We start from the raw sequence: 24,683 nt of genomic DNA on the forward strand, positions 1-24,683 counted from the left end.
TTTTACACTAATACAACTTTATAGATAATTTTACAGAAAGTGTTTTTGACACTAATGGTGTTCCATACGTAGCCAGGTCAAAAATGAGCCGAATATTTTACATTTTCATGTCTCTTAGAAAATTATTATAATTATTATTTTGAGGGTATTAAAACATTTGCAAAGTTTCATTCTGTTACTATAAACCATACATATTTTAAAAATGTGTATCTTTCTGGATCAAAATTAGCTGGTTTTGACAATCTCGACTTGTATACAATCACTGTTTTGGTGTTTTTCGATACAAAGATACACACAACTCCATTTGAGATTAAACACACATGCTTTATTGAAATCAACAAAACATCATTCTCCCAAAAAATAGATATATTTCATACTATTATTCATAATCATTTGCTTTCTAGCGTGTTGTGCGTCATGCTTTGCTCTGGATTAATGTGCTAATTTCTATAAATCATGCTTTTTCTGAGTCACGTTCATTGTGATTTATTAGTTGAGTGTCATAATACTGTGGCGGTTAACAGTCAGTTTAACATTCAACTCAAACTACCAAATACATGCTCGATCGGAAAACGGAAAAAAACAATGTGAAGGATGAATGTAAAATACTTCTTGTGTAGGTAAACTACCTTGTAAACAGCACAGAAATGGAAGGTTCAGTGAGTTGAGGAAGTTTAGGGTTGGGGGGAAAAAAATAGCTTTTGGCTCAACAGCGCCTCCTGCAGGACGTTCACTTGTGAACAGTTCGGCCATCAGAAAACGTAAATCCTTCAAAATTATGAGACAATTTAATGGACAATAGAACAAGAGACTGAAAGACCTGTTCACAGTGAGTTATCACAAATTAAACCTTCAAAATAAAAGTCAAGTTTAAGTAAAACGGGGGGATAATAATAATATAAAAGTGCGTATTATCAAAAAGTTAAAAGCAAAATATAATTGTTAATAATATTATACATATATTAATATGTATAATTAGTATTATTTTTTTCAATGTAATTATTATACATATTAATGTATAATAATGTTAGTATAATTATATTGTTTTTAACATTAATTTTAAAAACAAAATATTAACATAATAATACAGTTTAATTATATTAATATTATTGTGCGTATATGTTGTTAATTTTCTATAATATTTAAAATATATTCCAATATAACTATCATAATAATAAGAAATTCTACTTGTTTTTAATATTGTATTTAATTAAACAACACTTAAATTATTTCAGCTTTTAGACTTAAGCAAATAATTAAATATTATGTATTATCATAGGTAGCACTACAGTTATAATCACAGACACCTCAAATGTAACCTTCAAAATAAAAGTCTCTAAAATAAAAGGCACGTGCGGGAACGTGACGTCATGACGGAGGTATAACGTCGTACAATAGCGATGCATAGCTCTAAACATGCAGTGAAATGACAGGAATGTGGCTTTGGTCCGTCTCTAGCGTGCTGATTGGACGGGTGTGGTGCGGGTGGGGTCAGGACCCGTCTACAGCAACTTGATTGGACAGGCTGATTGTGGGTGGGGTCAGGGCTCTGCTACAGCATCCTGATTGGACAGGCGGATTGTGGGTGGGGTCAGAGCTCGTCTACAGCCTCCTGATAGGACAGGTGGAGTGTGGGCGGGGTTAGGGCTCGTCTCTAGCGTGCTGATTGGCTGGATGTGAATGACAGCCCGTCCTCCTCCTCGATGCTGTCCAACTCCTGCGTTCGGACGGCCTGTGTGATCAGGTGCAGCTCCTCGCACATAGTCTCATATCGATACGCCACACGGATGTCTGGGACGTTTGTGCGCCGGATGTCGTTACTGACGGGACCCTCTCTAGTGTAATCGGGACCCAGCCAATGACTCTTAGCCTGAGACGTGAGAAGGAAAAAGGGAATTGTGTAAGTCAATAATTACTGAGTGAATTGTTTTGTTTAATATAGAATCATTTCTGTTTTATTCTGTGTGTTACCCTGTGTGAGAAGCCGCTCATTAGCACACTGTTTCTGGCGAGTTCACACATGTCACATGAGCTGAGTTTCCACACCTGAGCAGCGATGCTGTACTCCTCCATCAGAGGCTCCTGAAATACATACACACACATTTATATACACAAACACGACACAAATCATCAGTTGGGAGCGTCTTGCACCTTCACCGTTTACCTTAGTGAAGTGGAACTGCAGCGGGTCGTCGGTGGACAGTGACACCATCAGGCCGCGGGACAGATACTCGGGCAGAGGGTTGCGATGGTAACTCAGAAACAGACTGTTGTTGCTGAGCGGAGACATGGCGATGCCCACCTGAGCCAGATAGTACAGATACTGCAGGACCGGAGCCTACGACACACAGGTACACAATCAGACCTCACCTGACCTACACTTCTGTTTGCAAATTCAGTTCTGTGTGTTTATTAAGTGTAGAAAACAAGAATCCGTTCCTGAATGAATGACTCTTATGAAGCGGCTCTTTTTAGTGAATCAAACACATACAGAGTGACTAATGTAGTTCAGTTTGTGACCAAATGGTTCTATTTAGTGAATCAAAAACAAATTTGATTCACTAGTAAAAGCCAATTTCTAAACTAATGACTCTTTTGAACTGAAATGTTTTATTGAATAAAAACAAGGTCATGTGAACCAACACTGGTTGTGCTGTATGTGTTTGATTCACTATGAAGAACCACTTCATAAGGTTGATTCATTAAGGAATCAGACTACATTTTTGCTCTGTTTTAGCTCAAAACAACTAATTACTGTTCTTTTAAAAGCACTGGAATCAAATGATGCAACCAGCATACTTTGATTCCTGAACAAATGATTCATTTGAACTGAATCTATAAATGAAATCATCACTCTTAGTGAAATTTGATACCAAATAACTCTTATGAACACAATCTTTTTAATCGATCAGAGTCATTCATTTAGTCATGGGACTACGTCGGTTGCTCTGTATGTGTTTGATTCACTAAAAAGAAACCATGCAGTCCAATTCCTAAACAAATAACTCTTCTGAACTGGTTTATTTTAAAGACTCAAAAACATACCACACAACCAGTAGAGTTCGATTCCTGAACAAATGACTCTTCTGAACTGGTTCATTTTAGTAACTCAAACACATACCGCACAACTCTTATAGTTCGATTCCTGAACAAATGACTCCTCTGAATTGGTTCATTTTAATGACTCAAACACACACTGTACAATCAGTATAGTCCAATTCCTTAACAAATGACTCTTTTGAACCAGTTAAATTTAGTGACTCAAACACATACCGCACAACCAGTATAGTCTGATTCCTGAACAAATGACTCTTCTGAACTGGTTTATTTCATTGACTAAAACACATACTGCACAACCGCTATAGTCCGATTCCAACACAAATAATTCTTCTGAACTGGTTCATTTTATTGACTCAAACACATACCTCACAACTCTTATAGTCCAATTCCTGAACAAATGTCTCTTCTGAATTGGTTCATTTTAATGACTCAAACACATACTGCACAATCATTATAGTCCGATTCCTGAACGAATGACTCTTCTGAACTGGTTCATTTCAGTGACTCAAACACATGCCGCACAACTCTTATAGTCCAATTCCTGAACAAATGTCTCTTCTGTACTGGTTCATTTTAATGACACAAACACATACCGCACAATCAGTATAGTCCAATTCCTTAACAAATGACTCTTTTGAACCAGTTCACTTTAGTGACTCAAACACATACCGCACAATCAGTATAGTCCAATTCCTGAACAAATGACTCTTCTGAACTGGTTCGTTTTAGTGAGTCAAACACATACCGCAGAATCATTATAGTCCGATTCCTGAACGAATGACTCTTCTGAACCGGTTCATTTCAGTGACTCAAACACATGCCGCACAACTCTTATAGTCCAATTCCTGAACGAATGATTCTTCTGAATTGGTTCATTTTAGTGACTCAAACACATACCGCACAACCAGTAGAGTGCAATTCCTGAACAAATGACTCTTCAAGAACTGGTTCTTTTTAGTGACTCAAACACATACTGTACAACCACTACAGTCTGATTCCAACACAAATGTTTCTTCTGAATTGGTTCATTTTAGTGACTCAAACACATATCTCACAACTCTTATAGTCCAATTCCTGAACGAATGACTCTTCTGAACCGGTTCATTTCAGTGACTCAAACACATGCCGCACAACTCTTATAGTCCAATTCCTGAACAAATGTCTCTTCTGTACTGGTTCATTTTAATGACACAAACACATACCGCACAATCAGTATAGTCCAATTCCTTAACAAATGACTCTTTTGAACCAGTTCACTTTAGTGACTCAAACACATACCGCACAATCAGTATAGTCCAATTCCTGAACAAATGACTCTTCTGAACTGGTTCGTTTTAGTGAGTCAAACACATACCGCAGAATCATTATAGTCCGATTCCTGAACGAATGACTCTTCTGAACCGGTTCATTTCAGTGACTCAAACACATGCCGCACAACTCTTATAGTCCAATTCCTGAACAAATGATTCTTCTGAATTGGTTCATTTTAGTGACTCAAACACATACCGCACAACCAGTAGAGTGCAATTCCTGAACAAATGACTCTTCAAGAACTGGTTCTTTTTAGTGACTCAAACACATACTGTACAACCACTATAGTCTGATTCCAACACAAATGTTTCTTCTGAACTGGTTCATTTTAGTGACTCAAACACATATCTCACAACTCTTATAGTCCAATTCCTGAACAAATGTCTCTTCTGTACTGGTTCATTTTAATGACACAAACACATACCGCACAATCAGTATAGTCCAATTCCTGAACAAATGTCTCTTCTGTACTGGTTCATTTTAATGACACAAACACATACCGCACAATCAGTATAGTCCAATTCCTTAACAAATGACTCTTTTGAACCAGTTCACTTTAGTGACTCAAACACATACCGCACAATCAGTATAGTCCAATTCCTGAACAAATGTCTCTTCTGTACTGGTTCATTTTAATGACACAAACACATACCGCACAATCAGTATAGTCTAATTCCTGAACAAATGACTCTTCTGAACTGGTTCGTTTTAGTGACTCAAACACATACCGCACAATCAGTATAGTCCAATTCCTGAACAAATGACTCTTCTGAACTGGTTCGTTTTAGTGAGTCAAACACATACCGCACAATCAGTATAGTCAGATTCTTGAACAAATGACTCTTTTGAAGCAGTTCTATCCTTTTGATTCCCTTCCTAGCATCTGCATACCTTTCTGAGCAGCAGGCCGTGTGAGATATTTTCTGACAGCATGAATCCAGACACCAGGTGATGGATAGGCCCCGCCTCCCCGCAGTGAGGTCGCAGCACAAATGTGTGGAAGCTCCGCCTCCTGCTCACACAGACAGACAGGTGATTCAGAGACCTTCATGAAGCAATTCGATCACATAGTGTGGCTTGTGTGTAATGAATTATTATTAATTACCTGCGCAGGTGGTTGAGGACAGTCATGTTGGCATACATGTAGTACAGGTAGTAGGAGTACGGCGGGTTGTCGTCGTCACTCCAGCGTGCCGGAGACGGACTGTCCATGTTGAAGACGTGATGCTCTGGTTTGGACTCGTCATCCACGCTGTCGAATCCCACCACCTTAACATAATAACCAACAATTTGTGGCTTATACTTAATATTTCTCCTCAGGTCAAAAAAACTAGGTATTGATGACATCATCCTGCACTGCCTAGATTTCTGTCCAATCAGACACTCTCTAAAATAACACTGACTGCTTCCTGTTTCAATGGGAAATGCACTTGTTCCTAGAAGTCTCTGTGTCATTTTATATTATTTTTTGTGATTTTAATTCTAAAAGTTAATTACATTTTTAATATATGTTTTATTTAACTTAACTAATGTTTACGTGACTCACATGTTCCAGGAAGAGGTGTAGTTGCGGGTGGCTGTTGGGATTGATGGTGACCTCAAACAGCGGCAGGAAGATGTTCTCCAGCATCTGCTGGAAGTTACTCAGCTGCTTTTTAGTGCGGTAAACATCACTGTGGACAAACACGACACAACACACTTTCTCAAACTCACTGACACCTGCTTGAATATTGAATATAAGAGTTGTGTGTGTGTGTGTGTGTCTCCTCACAAGAGTCGTGGGATCTGGACGAGCCAGCGGACATTATCAGAGTAGACTGAGTGAGAAACAGCCCACTGCGCCAGTTTGTCCCACTCGTCCATGGATCGTCCGTAAACAGACAGACGCAGCTCAGCATTCTGATACTTACTCTCCTCCAGGTCTGACATCACTTCCTACGCACACAGGAAACACACCAAAGCATAGTTTGAAGTAGGACAGACAAAGATAATGCATAAAGTAATGAGACTAAAGTAAATATTTGCTTTAATTAAGACATTTTCAATAAATTATCATTCTTAGTTTATTGTAATATTCTGTACATTAATATTACAATGCTGTACACTCATATTATTAATATCATCTTTTAATATTAATGTTAAATTTACATTTTAGCAAGGGCATAGGTTTGATTTTGGCATTCGTCGGGACATATCAACAAAGGAAAATTAACCATTTAAAAAATAACAGTTTACTATATAATTAAACTATGATAATCACAAATTAATCATGGATTTGCTACACTAACCATAGTTTAACCATGGTATTTGTAGTAAAACCGTGGTTATACAAAATTTGCTATAGTAAAACCATGGTTAATTTTCTTAAAGGATTTGTATTTTCGTATACTTTTTAGTTGTTTGTTTTGTTTTAATAACTGTTCTTCCTTAATGGTTTGATGTTTGTTGTTGTTTTACAGTTTAATAAAATAAAATAAAACCAGAAAACAGTTTCGTGTTGATCCAGATTTGAATTAAAAGATTCGGGAACCCACCCACGATTCATGAAGTTCTGATCTAAATCAAATGATTCGTGAACCCGCACCGAAGTCCTGATATGAAGCAAATGATTCGCGAACCATATCAGACCAGGACTCGGACCACGGATCGCGAATCATTCAATTCGCAAAATGATTCACGAACCCACTCTGAAATCCCGATCTAAATCAAATGATTCGAGTTCGCTATTTTAAGTACTGATCTAAATCAAATGAAACCATCCCTGCGTCCCAATGTGCATACTATCCACCCTGCCCTAAATAGTATTGAAAATTACTACTATCACATAGAATTTAGGATGGACAGTATGTGCACATTGGGATGCAAGCCATCTGATATCCCGATCTAAAACAAATAATTCGCAATTCGCGTTTTGTAATCCTTACCTGAAGAAAACGATTCGCATTATGCGATGTTCCGATCAAATGATTCGCGAACCCTCTCCGAAGATCTAAATCAAATGACTCGCGTTACCGATTTAAAACCCCGAGCTAAATCAAATGATTCGCGAATCATTTCACATCACGACTCAGAGCACGGATCGCGAATCATTCAATTTGTGAAATGATTCGTGAATCCGCTCCGAAGATCCGATCTAAATCAAATGATTCGCGATTCTCGCTCCGATTTCCCGATTAAAAAAAAAAAAAAAATCACAATATGCGAGGTTCAGATCAAATGATTCGCGAACCCGCTCCGAAGATCCGATCTAAAATAAATGATTCGCAATTTGCACTCCGATTTCCCGATCCGAAAAAAAAATGATTCGCAATATGCGAGGTTCCGATTCGCGAACCCGCTCCGAAGATCCGATCTAAATCAAATAATTCGGGATTCGCGCTCCGATTTCCCGATTCGAAAAAAATGATTCGTAATATGCGAGTTTCCGATCAAACGATTCGCGAACCCGCTCCGAAGACCTAAAATGACTCGCATTATTCTATCTTAAGTCCCGGTCTGAATCAAATAATTCGCGAATCCGACTGAAGCGCTTCGAAACAGTGAATCATTTTGCGACGCAATTAGTGTGTAACTGATTCGGAGCTCAGTTTCATCCATCATTTTACGGGCTTTTTAAAACCATTACAAGCCATGTCGAAATTCGAAAATGAATGTCTATTTTGATCTGTTTTGTGCTAGTGAATCGCTTTAACTGAGTGATCGAAGTCACGAGTTTGAATCAATCGGATCGGTTCCAGCATAAATGACTCACTTAAATGATTCGTTTGTCTGTTTTTCCGCTTTTAGCGTCTTCAGCCATGTTTACACGACGCTGCCAGTACTACTGCTTGCTTAGCTCGCTAGTTTTATGACATTAACTGAAATAAGCGAAAGATAGCTTACAAAATATCAACATTCCCGTACCGAAGACAACATCCAACACGGAATCTACGAACATATTGAGGTGAGGTAACCGCTTTACCGCTAACTTGTGAAACACTCCATTAATTTGACGAGCTGCAGCTCAAAATACATGCTTAGATGGAAACACTGTGCATTATGATGGAGTTTGTAGCTTAATTCACTATATTTGAAATAGTTTGACCACTTCAGTTCAATACGAAATCAGTTGAAAGCATCCAGTCATCTCATACCATTGAAGTGAATCTTACATTTATCAGAATATATTGTAAGAAATATTTGAGAAATGCTTGTATCTGATTGTATTAGTCTATATAGAGTGATAGTCAGTGTAAAAAGAGCAAATGGAACAAGCAAATGAACACAAAACAGCAGAACAATGAGGGTAAACTTTATCATTCAACTGCTACCTTATATGTTAACTTCTGAGGTAATATCAGTGATGATGAATCAATATCAACAGTGGTTATATGCACATATATTAATTAATATTTCACTTCATTTTAAATGTTTATAATATTTACAAAAATATTTTATAAACGCATATAACGCCTTCATATTCCAGTAATTGTAAATATGATGGTATTTGCACTTTGCTGCATTATGGTCCGCTGTACCTTGACGATGTGTCCGAAGTATTTCCCATGGATGTGGTTGTCAGTTTTGATGAAAATCTCTCTGAGGATGGACTCTCCGATGGGGTTGTATTTGGAGTTGAATTTGTCGAAGCGGTGGAAGGTGTTCCTGTCCTGCGGAGGAAGCGACAGGTGTCATGTGACTGGCGGCGATGATGCTGTGGTGTGTTAGCATGTGTGTGTGAGTCTCACCGCGTGCATGTCCAGTGTGTCCACGCTCAGATCATACGCTGTCAGGTTCATGTTCTCGAACACCTCCATCAGCGTCTGCCCACGGCCGCCCTCTATGTGCACGATTTCGTTCGGGTATTTCTTCATTGCGCTCTTGATGAAGCGCAGCAGGTGCTTCTGGTTCATGCATGACGACGCGTGGATGTGCGTGTCCACCTGACAGAGACAGTTTACCATAATTCATGCTAATTCATTCTGTAAATGTTGTTCGTTTACTTCTTTGTTTGTAGTTGTAAATTAATAAATAGTGTTGTTGCGATGCGTCACCTTGCGTATGTTGTAGAAGTCTCTGTGCGGCACCTTCTTTTGTGCGGCGAGCTCCTTCATCTCATTCAGCAGGACATGCATCTGAAACTTGGAGCTCAGATACTGCAGCCGCCGGTAACAGAATGACTTCCTGTAGAGAAACGGACACATCAGACATGGTAAAACATGCATGTGTATGCTAAGCCCAGTGCATGCTGGGAAAGTAGTCACTCACACAGGGCCATTAATGATAAGTGCCATCATCACGTTCATGTCGGCGATGTATTCCTGCAGGTCTGGATACGGCAGGTCCACTTCGGTGCTCCTGTGGATCATTTTAACACAGACGTCATTTTGAAGCTGCTTAAGACTAAGCTAAAACTTAAAATGAAAATGGTATTGATTAATTGGTATTGAATTCTTTGAATTTCTTTATTTTGATTCTACTCTGTGTTAGTATCATTAATTTAGTATAATATTTTTAATTAGTTTTTGTTTTTATAGTATCTGTATGCATTTTAATTTTAGTTTAAGCTTTAGTAAACAGTTTAAGTTAAACCTTAAATTAGGTTTAGTAAGTTTTTAAACTTAAAGGGGTCATCAGACGCTAAGTTCACTTTTTCATGTTGTTTGAACATTAATGTGTGTTGGCAGTGTATGTACAAATCTACCCTATAATGATAAAAATCCATGCAGTGGTTTTTAATTAATCTGTGAAAATAATATTCCCTTTTTAAAATTGAGCCATTCTTAGATGCGTCACACTGACAGAGGACGCTCCCATGATAGTTGACTGACATGAGCGTCTTATCTCAGATCAGCTGTAACAGTCAGACCTCCATTGTTTCGATGCTGGAGCAGGGATGTAAGTTAGACAAGAATATCTCCGATTGAGCGACTGAGGTGTTGTGTTGCTGTATGTAATAATGAACATAGTGGTCATCATTTACTCCCGACATCTGAGCCGCTGAAGATGCAGTGGATTACGTTTGTTTGTGAAGGGAATGCGCCTCCCGATCTACATATATCCGTCTATGTTCGCACAAATCATTCATGATCCAGCTTCACTTACAGCAGAAGTGAGTATAAGGTTTTTTTTTTATGAATCTCTGCAATCACCTTTCCCGATAATGTGCTAGTTAGCAAGTTTAGCGGTTAAACGCGGTTAAATGTGGCTAAAGTAAACAGGCTCGTCGCTCCACAGAGAGAAGAGAGGGGCGGGGCGAGCAGAGCTCATTAACATTTAAAGCAATCTCGACCAGAACAGGATAATTTTTTCAGAGCTGATTTTGACAAGGTAAAAAGGGTGTTGTTTTACACAACCGTTGAGAATTTTTAACCAAAGTATATTATAGATTTTTCATTAAGACCCTAAAGAATCATATCAACTTGTGGGAAATGGGCATCCGATGACCCCTTTAAACTTTAGTTTAAGTTTAGTAAGTTTTTTGTTGTGTATTTTTGTTGGTTTTAAGTTTTGTTTTGTTTCTTTTAACATGCCTATTTATTTATTTGTTTGTTTTGTTTTTTCTTAAATGTAGAACTTTGCTATAGCTACAAATTAGCTAAATTAAAAAGTTTAATTTTTAAAAATTATTTAATTTTAGATAATGTTTATTTATTAAGTAATACAAATATTTTTCAATGGTTTTAGTTTTAGTTAACTATAAAAACTCTAAATGTTGTATAAGTGTTTTTAATAGTTACACTTTTGTTAAAATTTGTATTGAAATTTGGCATCCTAACTGACATCCCATTGTGTGTAGTGAAATTTAGTTTATTCTTATTAGAACATACTAAAATACATATTTAATAGGTATATTTCTAAATAAAATATATAATATGATAATATTATTTAGAATGGCTATTTGACTATATTTTATTTTTAGATTTAACTTAATTTTCATTTTTGTTACTTGTTAGTTTCTACAATGTAAAAATATTTTTGATCTTTTTAAGTTGTAAAGAAATTCGAGATTAATAGAGTATGTTTTACAAGAAAAAACGCAAATATCAGGGTGTTTTTTTTTTTTTTTATTGTGTTACTTGCCATCTGTGACACTGGACCACAAAACCAGTCATAAGGGCTATTTTTTTTTTTTTAAATTGAGATTTATACATCACACATTACAAAGCTGAGTAAATAAGCTTTTCATGGATGTATGGTTTGTTAGGTTAGGACAATATTTGGCCAAGATGCAACTATTTAAAAATATGGAATCTGAGGGTGCAAAAAAATCTAAATATTGAGAAAATCACCTTTAAAGTTGTCCAAAATTAAGTTCTTAGCAATGCATATTACTAATCAAAAATTAAGTTTTGATATATTTACGGTAGGAAATTTACAAAATGTCTTCATGGAACGTGATCTTTAGTTAATATCCTATTGATTTTTGGCATTAAAAAAAATCAATAATTTAGATTGTTGGCTATTGTTACAAATATACCCGTGCTACTGGTTTTGTAGTCCAGGGTCATATTTTTTTTTAATTAGTGAGAGATTTCCTAGCATTTTCTGAGTGAAAATGGTTTTTAAACCATGTTTTTTTTTTTTTTTTTTTTTTTTTTGCAGTGTATTTTTGCTAATGTAGATTAGGGTTTGAAACTCTCATGTGTCTTCATGATCCATTTTTCCTTTCAAGGACATCCCCAAAAGGAGGTTTAGCTAAATTTAGCTAATTCAGACGACATTTGCAGATGGTTTGTTCCCGAAACTCACTTGTCCATGGGGTTTTGTGCATGGTAGACGTGAAACACTCCGTCCACCATCTTGCAGCTGTACCCAGTGTCCGGCGGCAGGTTCTTCATGTCCTGCCCATCGTACGGATGCGTTTCTGACACCGGCGGGTGAACGGACATGTCTAATAGAGACAAACATAAACACACATCAACACTGGTTTGTGTTGGGTTCTGTATGTGTGTCGAGGTGCTCACACACACTTGAGTCGACGGGACTGTCGTTAAGGTCCTCGTACACGTTGACATCCAGCGGTCTCTGGTTGAGCTCCTGCAAGGATCGTGCTGTGGTTTTACAGAAGGTCTGCAGAGACAGAGCCATGTACTTCTCTCTGATGAACAAGGCCTTCACAACACACTTTGCTGCGTCCACCAGATCCGTGAATGGCACCTAAATGCACAAACGTTATAAGAATCAGTGGACTGATCTGTAATCAGTGAACATTAATGAAGCGGTATATTTGTCCAGTTTTCCAGTGAAAATATCTAAACATTCTTTTTTGAGAACAAAACAAAACAAAACAAACAAAAAAAAAAAACTTAAGAATTTTTTAAAAACAAAACTTTAGGAACTTAGAGAAAACTTTAGTAATATCAGCACATTATAAACACTAATATTATTATAAATAAAAATAATATTATTATTAAACAAAAAAACAAAAAAAAAGAACAAAGCTTAGAATTTTTTTTTTTAATATTTAAAAAATTAGATAAAAGCTTAGCTTAGTCTTAAAAATTTATTAAAGAAGAAAACATACAAATTTAGACATACACATTTTTAAACAACAAAACTGAGAACTTGGAGGAAAACTGAATATTAAGAATTTTTAAAGAACAGAACAGAGAATTGGAGGAAAAACTTAGAGAAAACTTAACAGTAATACATTTTTAAAGAACAAAACTTGGAAAGCTTAAAGATAACTTAATATTAAGATTTAAAAAAAAAAAAAAAAACGTTTTAGAGAAGTTAGAGAAAAAAGTGATACTAGAAACATTTAAAGAATTTACAGAAAAGTTGAACTTTAATAAAGAACAAAACTTAGAGAAAACTTAACAATAACAAATTTTTAAAGAACAAAATTTAGAAATTCAGAGGAAAAACAAAGAAAACTTAATATTAAGCTTTGTTTAAAAAGAACAACACTTAGAAAAACAATTTAACTTAATTTAAGAACAAAACTTGAAGAACTTAGAGAAAAACTTGGATACTAAAAACAATACTATAATATTTAAGGAACGCAACCTTATAGAACTTAAAAATGTACTGTTAAGAATATTTTTAAACAACTTACAGAACTTAAAAAAAACTAAGAGGAACAACTAAGAAAAAACAGATCTGTTATCAGTAATTAGTGTTATTAGTAATTTCTATATTAGCTATATTTTAGCTATAATTTTAATTGCTGTTTTAGTTTTTCATCCAATGTTTATACTTTAGCTATAACTAAAAAAAAAAAAAAAAAAAAAAAAAAAAAACATTTTATCAAGTATATGATTTATCAAATATTTATTCACATTTTAATAACTGATTTTGTGTTGATTTTTTTTTTTAATTAGTTAATTTTTTTTATTGATTTTTTTTACTTGATTCACAGATTTCTTAAGTGATGATTACATTTTTCTTCAATTTCTTTTAAAATTCTACTTGCTTAAATTCGAATGGAAGATTCACACCTAGCAATTTTGTTGGAACAAGTTAAAATGTCACATTTTTTCATTCACTAGGTTGCTTTTCTGTATTTATATTGTGAAAAGTACTGTAAAAATGCTAATCAATGTTAATTTGTACTTGTTAAAATGTATTAGTACATATATAAGGATACATAACCCATATTAATAAGTGCTGTAAAAGTTATTTCTCAGTTTTATTTTCATTTTTTCACACAAACTAACTAAAGCTCATTTCTCTAGTTCTTACCCCACACTTCTCCTCGCCCGAGATGGATACGCGCTGATATTCTCTCTCCACCAGCATCTCTCGCTCCATATGATGGTGGTCCACCACATCCACATGACTGTCCTTCAGACACCTGCAGACCAGACACATGAGATGAGAGACACAGACGTACGCAGACAGACAAGAGACGGATGGACGGACGGCAGTGACTCACTCCAGGTCTGCTGCGCTGTCAATTTTCATGAAGTCTTGTTTCGCTCGCAGCAGAATCTCGGGCTCAAGCCTTAAAGGAAGTGAGGCGAAGCGGCAGATTTGAGCGAGTAACACACACACACACACACACACACACACGAGAGGAGAGAGTATAAATCACTCGGATTGATTTTTCTAAAGCACTTTCATTTAAAATGCAGCAGAGGGAATCTGAAACTCTCCACCCGAGCACAAAGAGTGTGTGTTTAAGCATCTGTAAGAGACACAAACCCAAACACACCCACACCAACAGCTGAAACGCGGCCAAACCGTGGCCTGTTGTGTCTGTGTGTGATTATGAACCTCTACGGTGTTTGTTGGGTGTTTTGGGTCAGTGTGTTCAAAGCAAAGAATTCACACAGATCACAAACAAAACGCCTGAGCAGGTGCGAAGCCATTAGAATTCACTCTGTGCCAAAATATTGACTTTTTAGAAACTTTAACAGTTCTCAAGACATAGTTTTGCCTGAACAGAGGACTCTAATAAATCTAAAAGATCTAAAATATACTAAAAAAATACTAAAGAATCTGACATACCAAAGAAAGTGCTGTACACTGATTTACACATGAATAACTTCTGAACGGTTTCTTTTTATGGACTCACAAATCAGTCTAAAACTCTTGAGTTATTAGTTTGAATTAATCTAATTTGGTCATAGATCTTTAGGAACACAGTGAATGTTGCAGTGAAGTTAATTTTACTTAAATTCTTTAGAATAAACTTTAAAGTTTATTTTGATAAATTAAAAATAGCTTATTGTAAATAATATTATCATATATAAAATTAATATCATAAAATAGTAATATTCCCCTATTCGTTTTTGTATTTGATATTTAATTTATATTTTTAATATATTTTATTTAATATTTTAAATATATAATGTATTTATTATAATACAAACAAAACAACATATTACAAAAATAGCATTTCACAATGAAACAACTGACTTCACATAATACACATTAAACATCTAATAAATATATAATGATTGGCTGAGATTCTGATTGGCTTTTAGTACACAAAAATTAGTTGCATTATACATGGTTAGGCTGTGTGTGTGTGTGTGTGTGTTGTACTTGATGTCCTGACTGATCTGTCGCTCCAGACGGTGACGTTTCTCTTCCAGCTGTTCAATGGGACTTTCTTCAGGAAACTCGTACGGAGCGCAACGCATGTCGCTGTCTGTCAGACTCCTCGCCAGCAGCTCCTACAACGCACGTGTTACAAACACACAGAAACACGTGTTACAAACACAAATGTGTGTTACAGACACTCAGAAACATGCATTAAACGTGTGTTACAAACACACAGAAGCGTGTTTCAAACACACACATTATAAACACAAACACCCGTTACAAACAGACGCGGTACAAACACTCAGAAATGCGTAAAAAGCATGTTACTAACAGAATCGTTTCACACACACAAACATGCATTTAAAACACACGTGTTACAAACAAACACGTTACAAACACAAACATGTTACGTTACAAACAGACATGCGTTACAGACACACAAATGCATTACACACGTGTTACAAACACACAGAAATGTGTTACAAACATGCTACAAACACACAGAAACATGCATTTCAAACACACACGTTACAGACACTCAAACATGCGTTACAAACACTCAGCAACGTGTTAAACGCACGCATTATAAACATGCAATTTACAAACACACAGAAATGTTACAAACACACAAACGTATTACACGTGTTTCAAACACAGAAAAGTTACAAACACACAAGCGTTACAGACATACAAAAACACATTACAAATACATGTGCGTTACAAACACGGAGACGTGCATTACAGTTACGTTACACTCAAACACATTACAAACATGCAGATTCATATTACAAACACGCCGACGTGCATTACAAACACACATTACAGACACTCAGAAACGTGTTAAATGTTACAAACCCACATTACAGATGTACATTACAAACATGCTTTTCAAACACGTGTTACAGACAGACACGTTACAGACACTCAGAAATGCATTAAATGGTACAAACACACATTACAAAGATGCAGACAAGCACTACAATCTACATGCATGTTACAAACACACATCTGTTACAGACACGCAGACACACATGCATGCGTTACAACTATACATACCTCTGCGATCTCCTTGTATTTGCCGTCCATGGATGTGCGCAGGTCGATGGGCAGGTGTTTGTGGGTGACCGGTGTGCCGGGCAGAGAGCGCTGGGACATCAAAGGCCTCGCGTCAGCAGAGCCACACAGATCTGCACAGACATACACATGGACGGTTATTAGAGATGCTAATAATAGTGCTGCTAGAGTCAGTCACTTGTATTGGTGCTCATCATTGTGTGTTCACTCATGATTTTCACCTGCTGGACGATAAAAAGAAAAACTTCACACACTCTAGGAGAGATTTGAGTCCAGAGGCCCAGAGGATCACTAAGACAATTCATACTAGACAGGAAGGAAAAAAATGCATAGCAACCATCCACAATGTCCTAGTAACCTAGTAACACTCTAGCAATCATCTAGAGCACCCCAGAAATCGCATAACAACCAGGAACAACACCCTAGCAATGCTTTAGTGTCTACTTTATTTAACACAAGAAATTGACCAATATCTGACTGTTTTTCTGTCGTTCAGTGCGAAAACCATCACATACAGTACAAGCTGTAGAGTCTGATTCTCATTATTAAAGCCCAGCACTCATGTGCAGATGACACTCATTCATCAGTGTCACTAACAAACGCTTCGCACACACACTTCAGTGCACTCAGTAGTGCACTAGAAACGGGTAAAGACATCTGGGGGTTTTGTCTGTAAAAAACAAGTCAAAAACAATGTCCAAACAACATTCTTCAAACATCTTTTGTACTCTGCACAAGAAATACATGGTGATTCAAACTTCACTTTATTCATTTCCTATCAATTTTTAGTTTCTCTGTATACTATACACAGAAATGTGCGAAGATTGAAATATCTTCATTAGAAGACTTAGAGTTTGTATATCTAGAGAGAAAGAGAGTTTTAGAACACTGGAGAGTTTGACTGTCATCATGTGACTTTAAGGTGATCATGTGACACATTCCACAGCATTCCATTTAAAACACCTCAGTTCAGTGCAAATAAATCTGTCACACACATGAACACAGAGAGCCGCATGCAAAGCTGATGGGACGTGTTTATAGTAACTGTGTAGTGTGTAATGTGTGCGGTACCTGTGTGTAGTCTGATCTCTGCTGGGATGCTCAGGATAACAAGCACTTCCTGTGCAGCTCTATGTGCGTGTGTCTCTGACTGCAGTGATTCTCTCTCTCAGTGTGTGTCGGGACGCTCGGGTTCACATGCATTTGGCTCATACCATGCTGCAGATGGAGACGGGGGGGTTTGGTGGAGGGACACACCACTGTGTGTTTAAACTCCACTGCGTTTCCAATGGAATCTTGGGAAAACCAGCATGAACACACCTCTGTGTGTGTGTGTGGCTGCATCCCAATGCAGCACTAGCGTACTATGCAGTACATACTCTGTAGTGTGTACTATGTGTACTTGTGCACAAGCAGCATGCTACATTGTAGTCACATGACCAGATTATGCACTCAATATGGCTGCTGTGGCCCCGCCTCTCAGCCGAACGAGCCAATCGATATCGTTGTGATGCATGTCTATAATTATTTTCACTGTTTTGATCTTTTCAAATGGCTGCCGAGTTAACAGACTTGCATTACAAGGATTTATTTCACAAATATCATCTGCAAACTAAACTACATAGTTCTTTTACACTTTTAAGCCAATTGTGTGTACTTTTCTATTTTCTGTATAACTAATCACAAACTGACATATTATTGTTTCAGATAAGCCCTGCCCCTGAATGACTGTGATTGGCTGTTCTATTTCAGTCTTTTACTGTGTACACATGTGGTTTTTGAGCAGAATAAGCTGTGAAAGTAAAATAAAACACACACACAGACAGAACTTGTGTTATTGTCTGTAACCCAGTGTCTAGACTGAGGTTTAGACTCATACACACCCGGGTTCATATTTAGAAACTGAGCACACACATTGTGCCACTAATGAAAGGTCTGCACTCATCTGTGTGTGTGTTTCAGAGACGTAAAGGCAGCAGAAGACTCATTTGTAGGTGTCATAATTACATGGGTGTGTGTATGTAATATGAACTGATCTCTGTGATTAACTGTACTTTAAACTCAGAGCATTCAGCCTGATTCAGGCCACAACACACACATACACACATGCATCCAGCAGATGGAGCTCTACCACAAAAATGCACAATGATTTATGTAATAATAATAAATATTGTAGTACAGGTCCAGTACAGGCCAATTAGGATTATATAACAATATAACTGTGTGTGTGTGTGAGTGTACCTGGTATTTATCATGTTATGGGGACCAAATGTCTCCACAAGGATAGTAATACCAGTACATTTCGACCTTGTGAGGGCATTTATTAGGTCCCCATGAGGAAACAGGTAGGTATAGGTAGGTGTAGAGCGACAGAAATACGGTTTGTACAGTATAAAAACCATTACGCCTGTGGAATGTCTCCATAAAACATGGAAACACAACATGCGTTTCCAATTTGTTTTTCCAAGTTTTAATTCTACTTATATAAATAGTCTTTCGATTTAATATATATTTTATTATTATTGTTATATTTATTTTATTATTTGTGGTGTTTTTATATTATACTGTTTTATTTATTATTATTTGATTATCTTGATTTGATTATGTGTTTAGAATTTTTAGTAATAGTAAAATTAAATTTAAGGTTGTTTTGTGATATAGATTTATTAAACATATATTTTTTATCTTTATTTTGAAGTGTCAAAAATGTTAAGCTTAAAATATTGTGATTCTCACTTGTTTTCTGTTCATTAGTTTCCACGCTTATTTTAATTAAATTATATATAATTTTTTTTTGTGTGTGTTTTGTGTGTCCGACTTAGGCTAAAACAATAAAAACATAATTTGCATTTTTATTTTATTATTTATATTATATTTAGATTTGTTTTTATTATTCTATTTTAGTTTAGTTTTATTTAGTTTAAAATTTAGTTTTATTTTAGTAGTAGTAGTCTTCATGCAGTTTTATCTAAAGTTATCTAAAATTTGTTTTTGATCAAAATATTGCTTGTATTCATTAGTTTACACTGTAATTCATTAGTTTTTTTATTACTATTGAAATTATCTCTACTTTTTTGTGCAATCATTCACTAAGACTTATATTAGACTTGTACGTTGTTGTGCTAATAACTGAATTTTCTTGTAATCGTTGTGTCCTCGTCTCTCTCAGAGAAACCAGAAGGTTGCAGGTTCAATCCTGGGTATGATGGGCCCAAGTTACAAGCGTGTGTCCGTTTACATGTGTTTTGTGTTGCAGGAAGCACAAGCTCCTGTGTAATTCATGAGCTCTTACGTCACTCGCCTGGACGAACACTTTCCCAGAATCCCACATTCCTGCACTCCGCACTTATCATTAATATATTGATGCGCTCTGGACAAAACAAACGAAACTGACTGGAATATGATGAAAAGTTGGTCTTTCTGTTCTGAGATCAGACAGAAATGCTGGCCATTTCTAATTCACGTCACGTGCGTTTGACCAGTGCAGCTTTGATGGGTAAATGCATTTAAATTATTTAATATTAATTTAATTCATTTTTTTAAATTTATTAAAAAATAATAATATATTTAATAAAATTTTTTTTTTAATATTGCATCCATTTTGCAGAGTAAAAAAATCTGTTAAAAAGAAAACAAACTCCAAACCGGCCTGAACTGCTCTGAAGATATGGTCCCCTGTCACACCCCACCCCATCTATCTCCCGGCCTGTCTGTCTCCCCGCTGCGGCGGGACTCACCCGGGCTGGTCCGGCTGTGCAAACTGCCTCTCTTGCAGGGTTTAGTTTTGCTTTTGCTCTGCGCCGGAGCCGGGCTGGAGTCCGACATGCTGCCGACCGTCTGTCTGCACACGGGATGGATGGAGAGAGAGAGAGATGGGACGAGCGCTAGGAGACTCTCTTATCAGAGCAGGAAGATATGCACAGGGGGCGGGGCTTGGGGATCTCTTAGCGCAGTAGTGGAGGCGGAGCCACTCCCTTCATACCTCAGCAGGGGGGAGGGGCTTAGGATTCCCCCTCAACATGCTCAGCCTCATTTTGATCTGTTGCTGCGGCAACCATGCAGCAAGAATGACATCACTGAGAGAGTGTGTGTTTTGAATGGCATGATAGCATACTGTTTGTGCAGTATGTAGGGGGTTCAAAAATGAAGTGTGTTTTGTTCAGTTTGAAAGCAATTTAAAAATAAATTAAAAAATACTCAGACAAAAAATATATAAAATAAACAGAACATTAAAAAAATGAATGAATGATCTACTTGTAGAATTTTAAAAAATGTGCATTAAGATATTAACTGATGGCATGCTTGCATAACTGTTTCTACAGTATGTAGGAGGTACAAAAATGAATTATGCATTTTGTCCAGTTTAAAAGCAATTAAAAAAAATTGCTTGTAAAATTAAAAGATGCAAAAATGAAAATGTGGATTAAAAATAATAAAAAAAAGACATTATAAATTACAATAAATAAAATGAATAGAAGTGGTGTTTTTTTCCATTTAAAAAGCTGAACTAAAAATTACAGAAAAGTGCATTAAAAACAAATATCAATTAAAATATTTAATAAAAAAAGACGAAGAAAAACAAGCAAAAATAGTCTAAGTAAATGAATTGCATAATTATCGCGGTAATTTTGTCAAAATGTGAGGATAATGTATCGCAGAATGCAGTGTGCTTAAGATATTAACTGATTATTTAATCGCATTTCTTGACTCGTTATTTGATCAAACTGACAAAAAGATTAAATATGTTTTGAATAGCAATGCTAGCATACTTTTTCTGCGGTCTGTAGAGTTTTATAAAGTGACCTGTGCTGTGCTCAGTCTAAAAGGAAATAAAGTGCATAAAAAAATTAATTTAATTAATTGCACGAATGGTTTACTTGTAATTTTCAAGGAAAGTGCTGTGAGGGATAATGTGTCCCACAATGTAATGTGCTCAGCGAATGTGTGGTTTCTAAAATGAATTTGGTTTAAAAGCAAAAAAAAAAAAAAAAAAAAAAAAAATATGCAAAGATGCAAAGAAAAATAAATGAAATGAATTAGGCTTTAAAAATAAAATTACATATAAATAAATGATCTACATGTAAAAATGAAAAAATACATGCAAAAATAAATGCATTTAAAATAAAATAAATAATAAAAAATTATATATATATATATATATATATATATATATATATATATATATATATATATATATATATAAAACTTTTTTTTAAAGCAAAACTAAAAATTAAAAAGGAAAAGTGCATTAAAGATAAATATAAATTTAAAATATTTTAAAAGAAGAAGCAAAAAATAAATAATTAAAATGAATTGCTCAAATGATCTCTCTGTAATATGACAAAATGTTCTGTGGGAGATAATGTATCCCACAATGCAATGTGGTCAGTAAATGTAAACATATTTATTGACTCATTATTCAGTAAAACTGAGAGAAAATATTAAAAAAGCGCCATTTTTTTTCATAACATATGCCTACTTTGGTACTTTTGTAGTATGCAGACATAATGTAGTATGCATTACGTTCAGCACATATTCTGACACAGTCAACACTGACCTATATACGCAATAAGTACGTCAAACCGCTGATAACGAGAGTTCCGTTAAAGAGGAAGCGATAATCAGATCTACTGTTCAAGCGGACTTTAAACTTTATTAAACTGAGTACTTTGACCTGGTTAAACATTCACTTGATCGGAAAACAGTTCAGTTCAGCTCCTCTGCTCTGATATGATCGAACACCAAGTCAAAAAACTGGTATTGAATGAATTATTAACGAGAATCCAGTCATGCAAAAGTGCCAAACAATAAAAACATCAATTGCAGATTTGCATATAAACTTGAGTAAACAGCATTAGTGAAAAGAACCCAGTGAAGATTACTCTGTAACGTTTTGTGTATGATTGCATCACTGCTTTATGTGTGGTATTATAAGTATTATATGCATGTATGTGTGTAGTTATGCAAAACTAACTGTTATACAGTGCTGTATGATGTTATAGACAATTTCGTTGTTCTGTACTCACTCGTCATGTCTGTAGATTCTGATCCGGTTTGATCCACACTCTGCTGCTGATGAAAAGATGATGATAATTAATAACAATAATAGTCTAATGGTAGGTAGCTTCACTGTTTAATATCAGCCGAATAACTGCTTAAGTTCTTCCGTTATCCAGATTCGGGAGTCTTTAGCTTGTTAATAAACTCGGAGTAAATGCGGACCGTTCAAGTTTTTCAGGAACTTTGATAAAATTTCGCCGAAAAATGGAGTCACGCTTAAAGGGACCGCGGCACATTTACACGCGAGACCGATCAGAACGCGAATTAAATCGACCGTGATTAGATTACAACCTACTATCGCTGGTGTACAGGTAACTCAGAGCATTTAAATGAATAAATCGATAAATAACGTGTATAAGTGAATCAGAGAAGTGTTTAAGAGTGAAAGTAGATGGTGTATAGAGTTGGTTCAATTCTGTTCAGAACCAGCAGGAGACGCTGTTCAGTGAAGTGCTTCATTGTTATTGTCCATGATTTTAATTCAACATTTCCAACCAAACCATCAATACACACACAAACCGGGGCATATATAGTTTGTACACGTTTTATGTTAATTTATATATGTTGTATAGCAGTTTCCTGACAAATTTAGTGACACATTTACACAATGAACGTTTAGCACATTAAATATAATACATAGATTCAAGGTGTTTTAAAGGTTTTGTCTTTTATTTTTAGGGTTAGCTGTTCTGTCATGTTTATTGCTCTTCCTGATGGTTCCGTGTTGGTTTTGTGTAGTCATTTTTACGTTTGATGTGATTTTTTGTGTGTGTGTTGTTTGTTAATTCATGTAATGTTAATTCAAGTTTTTTTCTAATTAATTAAAATCATAATCACAGCTACGTAGGTGAGCAAAAAACGGCCGGTATTGCTTGAAGCTCAGAGGTATGGCAGGCAAATAGTTCTGTGTTATGAGTCTGAATGGGCGACTGGCGCCATCTTGAGTTTCAAACGGTAACTGACGGTTAAAAATAGGCCTTTAACTAATTTCTCAAATTATCTTCTTTTGAGTGTGTTTTGTTAACATTTACAGTTATATACGTAGTGAACTGTGAGAACTGTTGTGTAAATCCACCATATCGCTTCTTTTCTTTCAGAAAACATTGATCCAGGCCACTACACATCTCTCTGCAGATGAAAAGACTGTAAGATAATTTCACATGTGCTTCAAATAGAGTTTCAAAGTAGCTATTTTGCTCATATCTGCCAAAATACCAAAGTCTACAATCAAACGGCTGAGAACAAAAAATAAATTTAAATTTAAATTAAACATAAAATTTTCTTAACATGAAATCTCTCAGTTAATCAAATGCCAATTTCTCCAAATGAACAATTACATTTACTGGTTACAGTATGTTCTGACTATTACTCATGGATTTATTTGTATTACACAGGCAGACATTCTAAATGTGATTCAATAGTTTTTAAGTCCCAAATGAACCCTGCATTTGGTTTCCTCCAATGTTTTATCTGTACAGAAGTGTGGTTTGATCTGTTGGGTGGATAAACAACCACTGCTGGATGTATGTGGTTGCTATGTGTGTCAGTAGTTTAGTATTTAAACTAGTGCACGTGCACGTGCACAGAAGAGTGCACACATTCACCGCATGATTTCAGCTGTTGGAATATCCCCAATATTCAAGATATGAGGGGAAAAGTTTGTTTGACTTAATATTTCAAATACATAATGTTACACGGAATTCATACAACAATTCAACAAACAAGAAGTTAATACTAAGTTACATTTTAGACATAATATGCTCTATTTTTGCTCTAATTCACAACGAATAAGAAACAAGCAAATCTTCATCTTGGATGGCCTGAGGGTAAGCACATTTTCAAATAATTGTCATTTTTGGGTGAACAAAATTATAAATTATAAATGCAATACTTTTGTTTTTGCCCCCATTTTTCATGAGCTGAAAAATCTAAGACTTTTTCTATGTACACAAAAGGCCTATTTCTCTCAATTATTGTTCATAAATCTGTATAAATCTGTGTTAGTGAGCACGTCTCCTTTGCCGAGATAATCCATCCACCTCACAGATGTGGCATATCAAGATGCTGATTAAACTGCATGATTGTTGCACAGATGTGCCTTAGGCTGGTCACAATAAAAGGCCACTCTAAAATGTGTAGTTTTACTGTATTGGGGGGTCCGAAAACCAGTCAGTATCTGGTGTGACCATAAGTTTGCCTCATGC

At 35.8% G+C, this 24,683-nt stretch overlaps 1 protein-coding gene across 3 annotated transcripts; it reads right to left on the minus strand.

The window, feature by feature from the left end:
* Positions 1-318: 318 nt before the first annotated feature.
* ampd2a (adenosine monophosphate deaminase 2a) lies at positions 319-22,841 on the minus strand. 3 transcript variants are annotated; one of them, XM_051103727.1, is made up of 18 exons: positions 22,446-22,841; positions 16,402-16,532; positions 15,346-15,476; positions 14,231-14,299; positions 14,038-14,149; positions 12,324-12,510; positions 12,103-12,244; positions 9,619-9,708; positions 9,405-9,534; positions 9,099-9,293; positions 8,889-9,020; positions 6,143-6,306; positions 5,918-6,044; positions 5,477-5,640; positions 5,263-5,383; positions 2,165-2,338; positions 1,972-2,082; positions 319-1,870 (listed from the first exon to the last, which is right to left on the minus strand). In XM_051103727.1, the coding sequence occupies exons 1-18, from the start codon at positions 22,450-22,452 to the stop codon at positions 1,655-1,657; spliced, it is 2,403 nt and encodes an 800-aa protein (XP_050959684.1). In that variant the 5' UTR covers positions 22,453-22,841; the 3' UTR covers positions 319-1,654. The 3 variants fall into 3 exon arrangements, with proteins under 3 accessions (XP_050959684.1, XP_050959682.1, XP_050959685.1); XM_051103725.1 differs by lacking the exon at positions 22,446-22,841 and adding an exon at positions 20,157-20,284; XM_051103728.1 differs by lacking the exon at positions 22,446-22,841 and adding an exon at positions 17,491-17,590.
* Between the last annotated feature and the right edge of the window lie 1,842 nt (positions 22,842-24,683).

Source organism: Labeo rohita, unplaced genomic scaffold (genome assembly GCF_022985175.1).
Source record: "Labeo rohita strain BAU-BD-2019 unplaced genomic scaffold, IGBB_LRoh.1.0 scaffold_54, whole genome shotgun sequence".
NCBI lineage: Eukaryota > Metazoa > Chordata > Actinopteri > Cypriniformes > Cyprinidae > Labeo > Labeo rohita.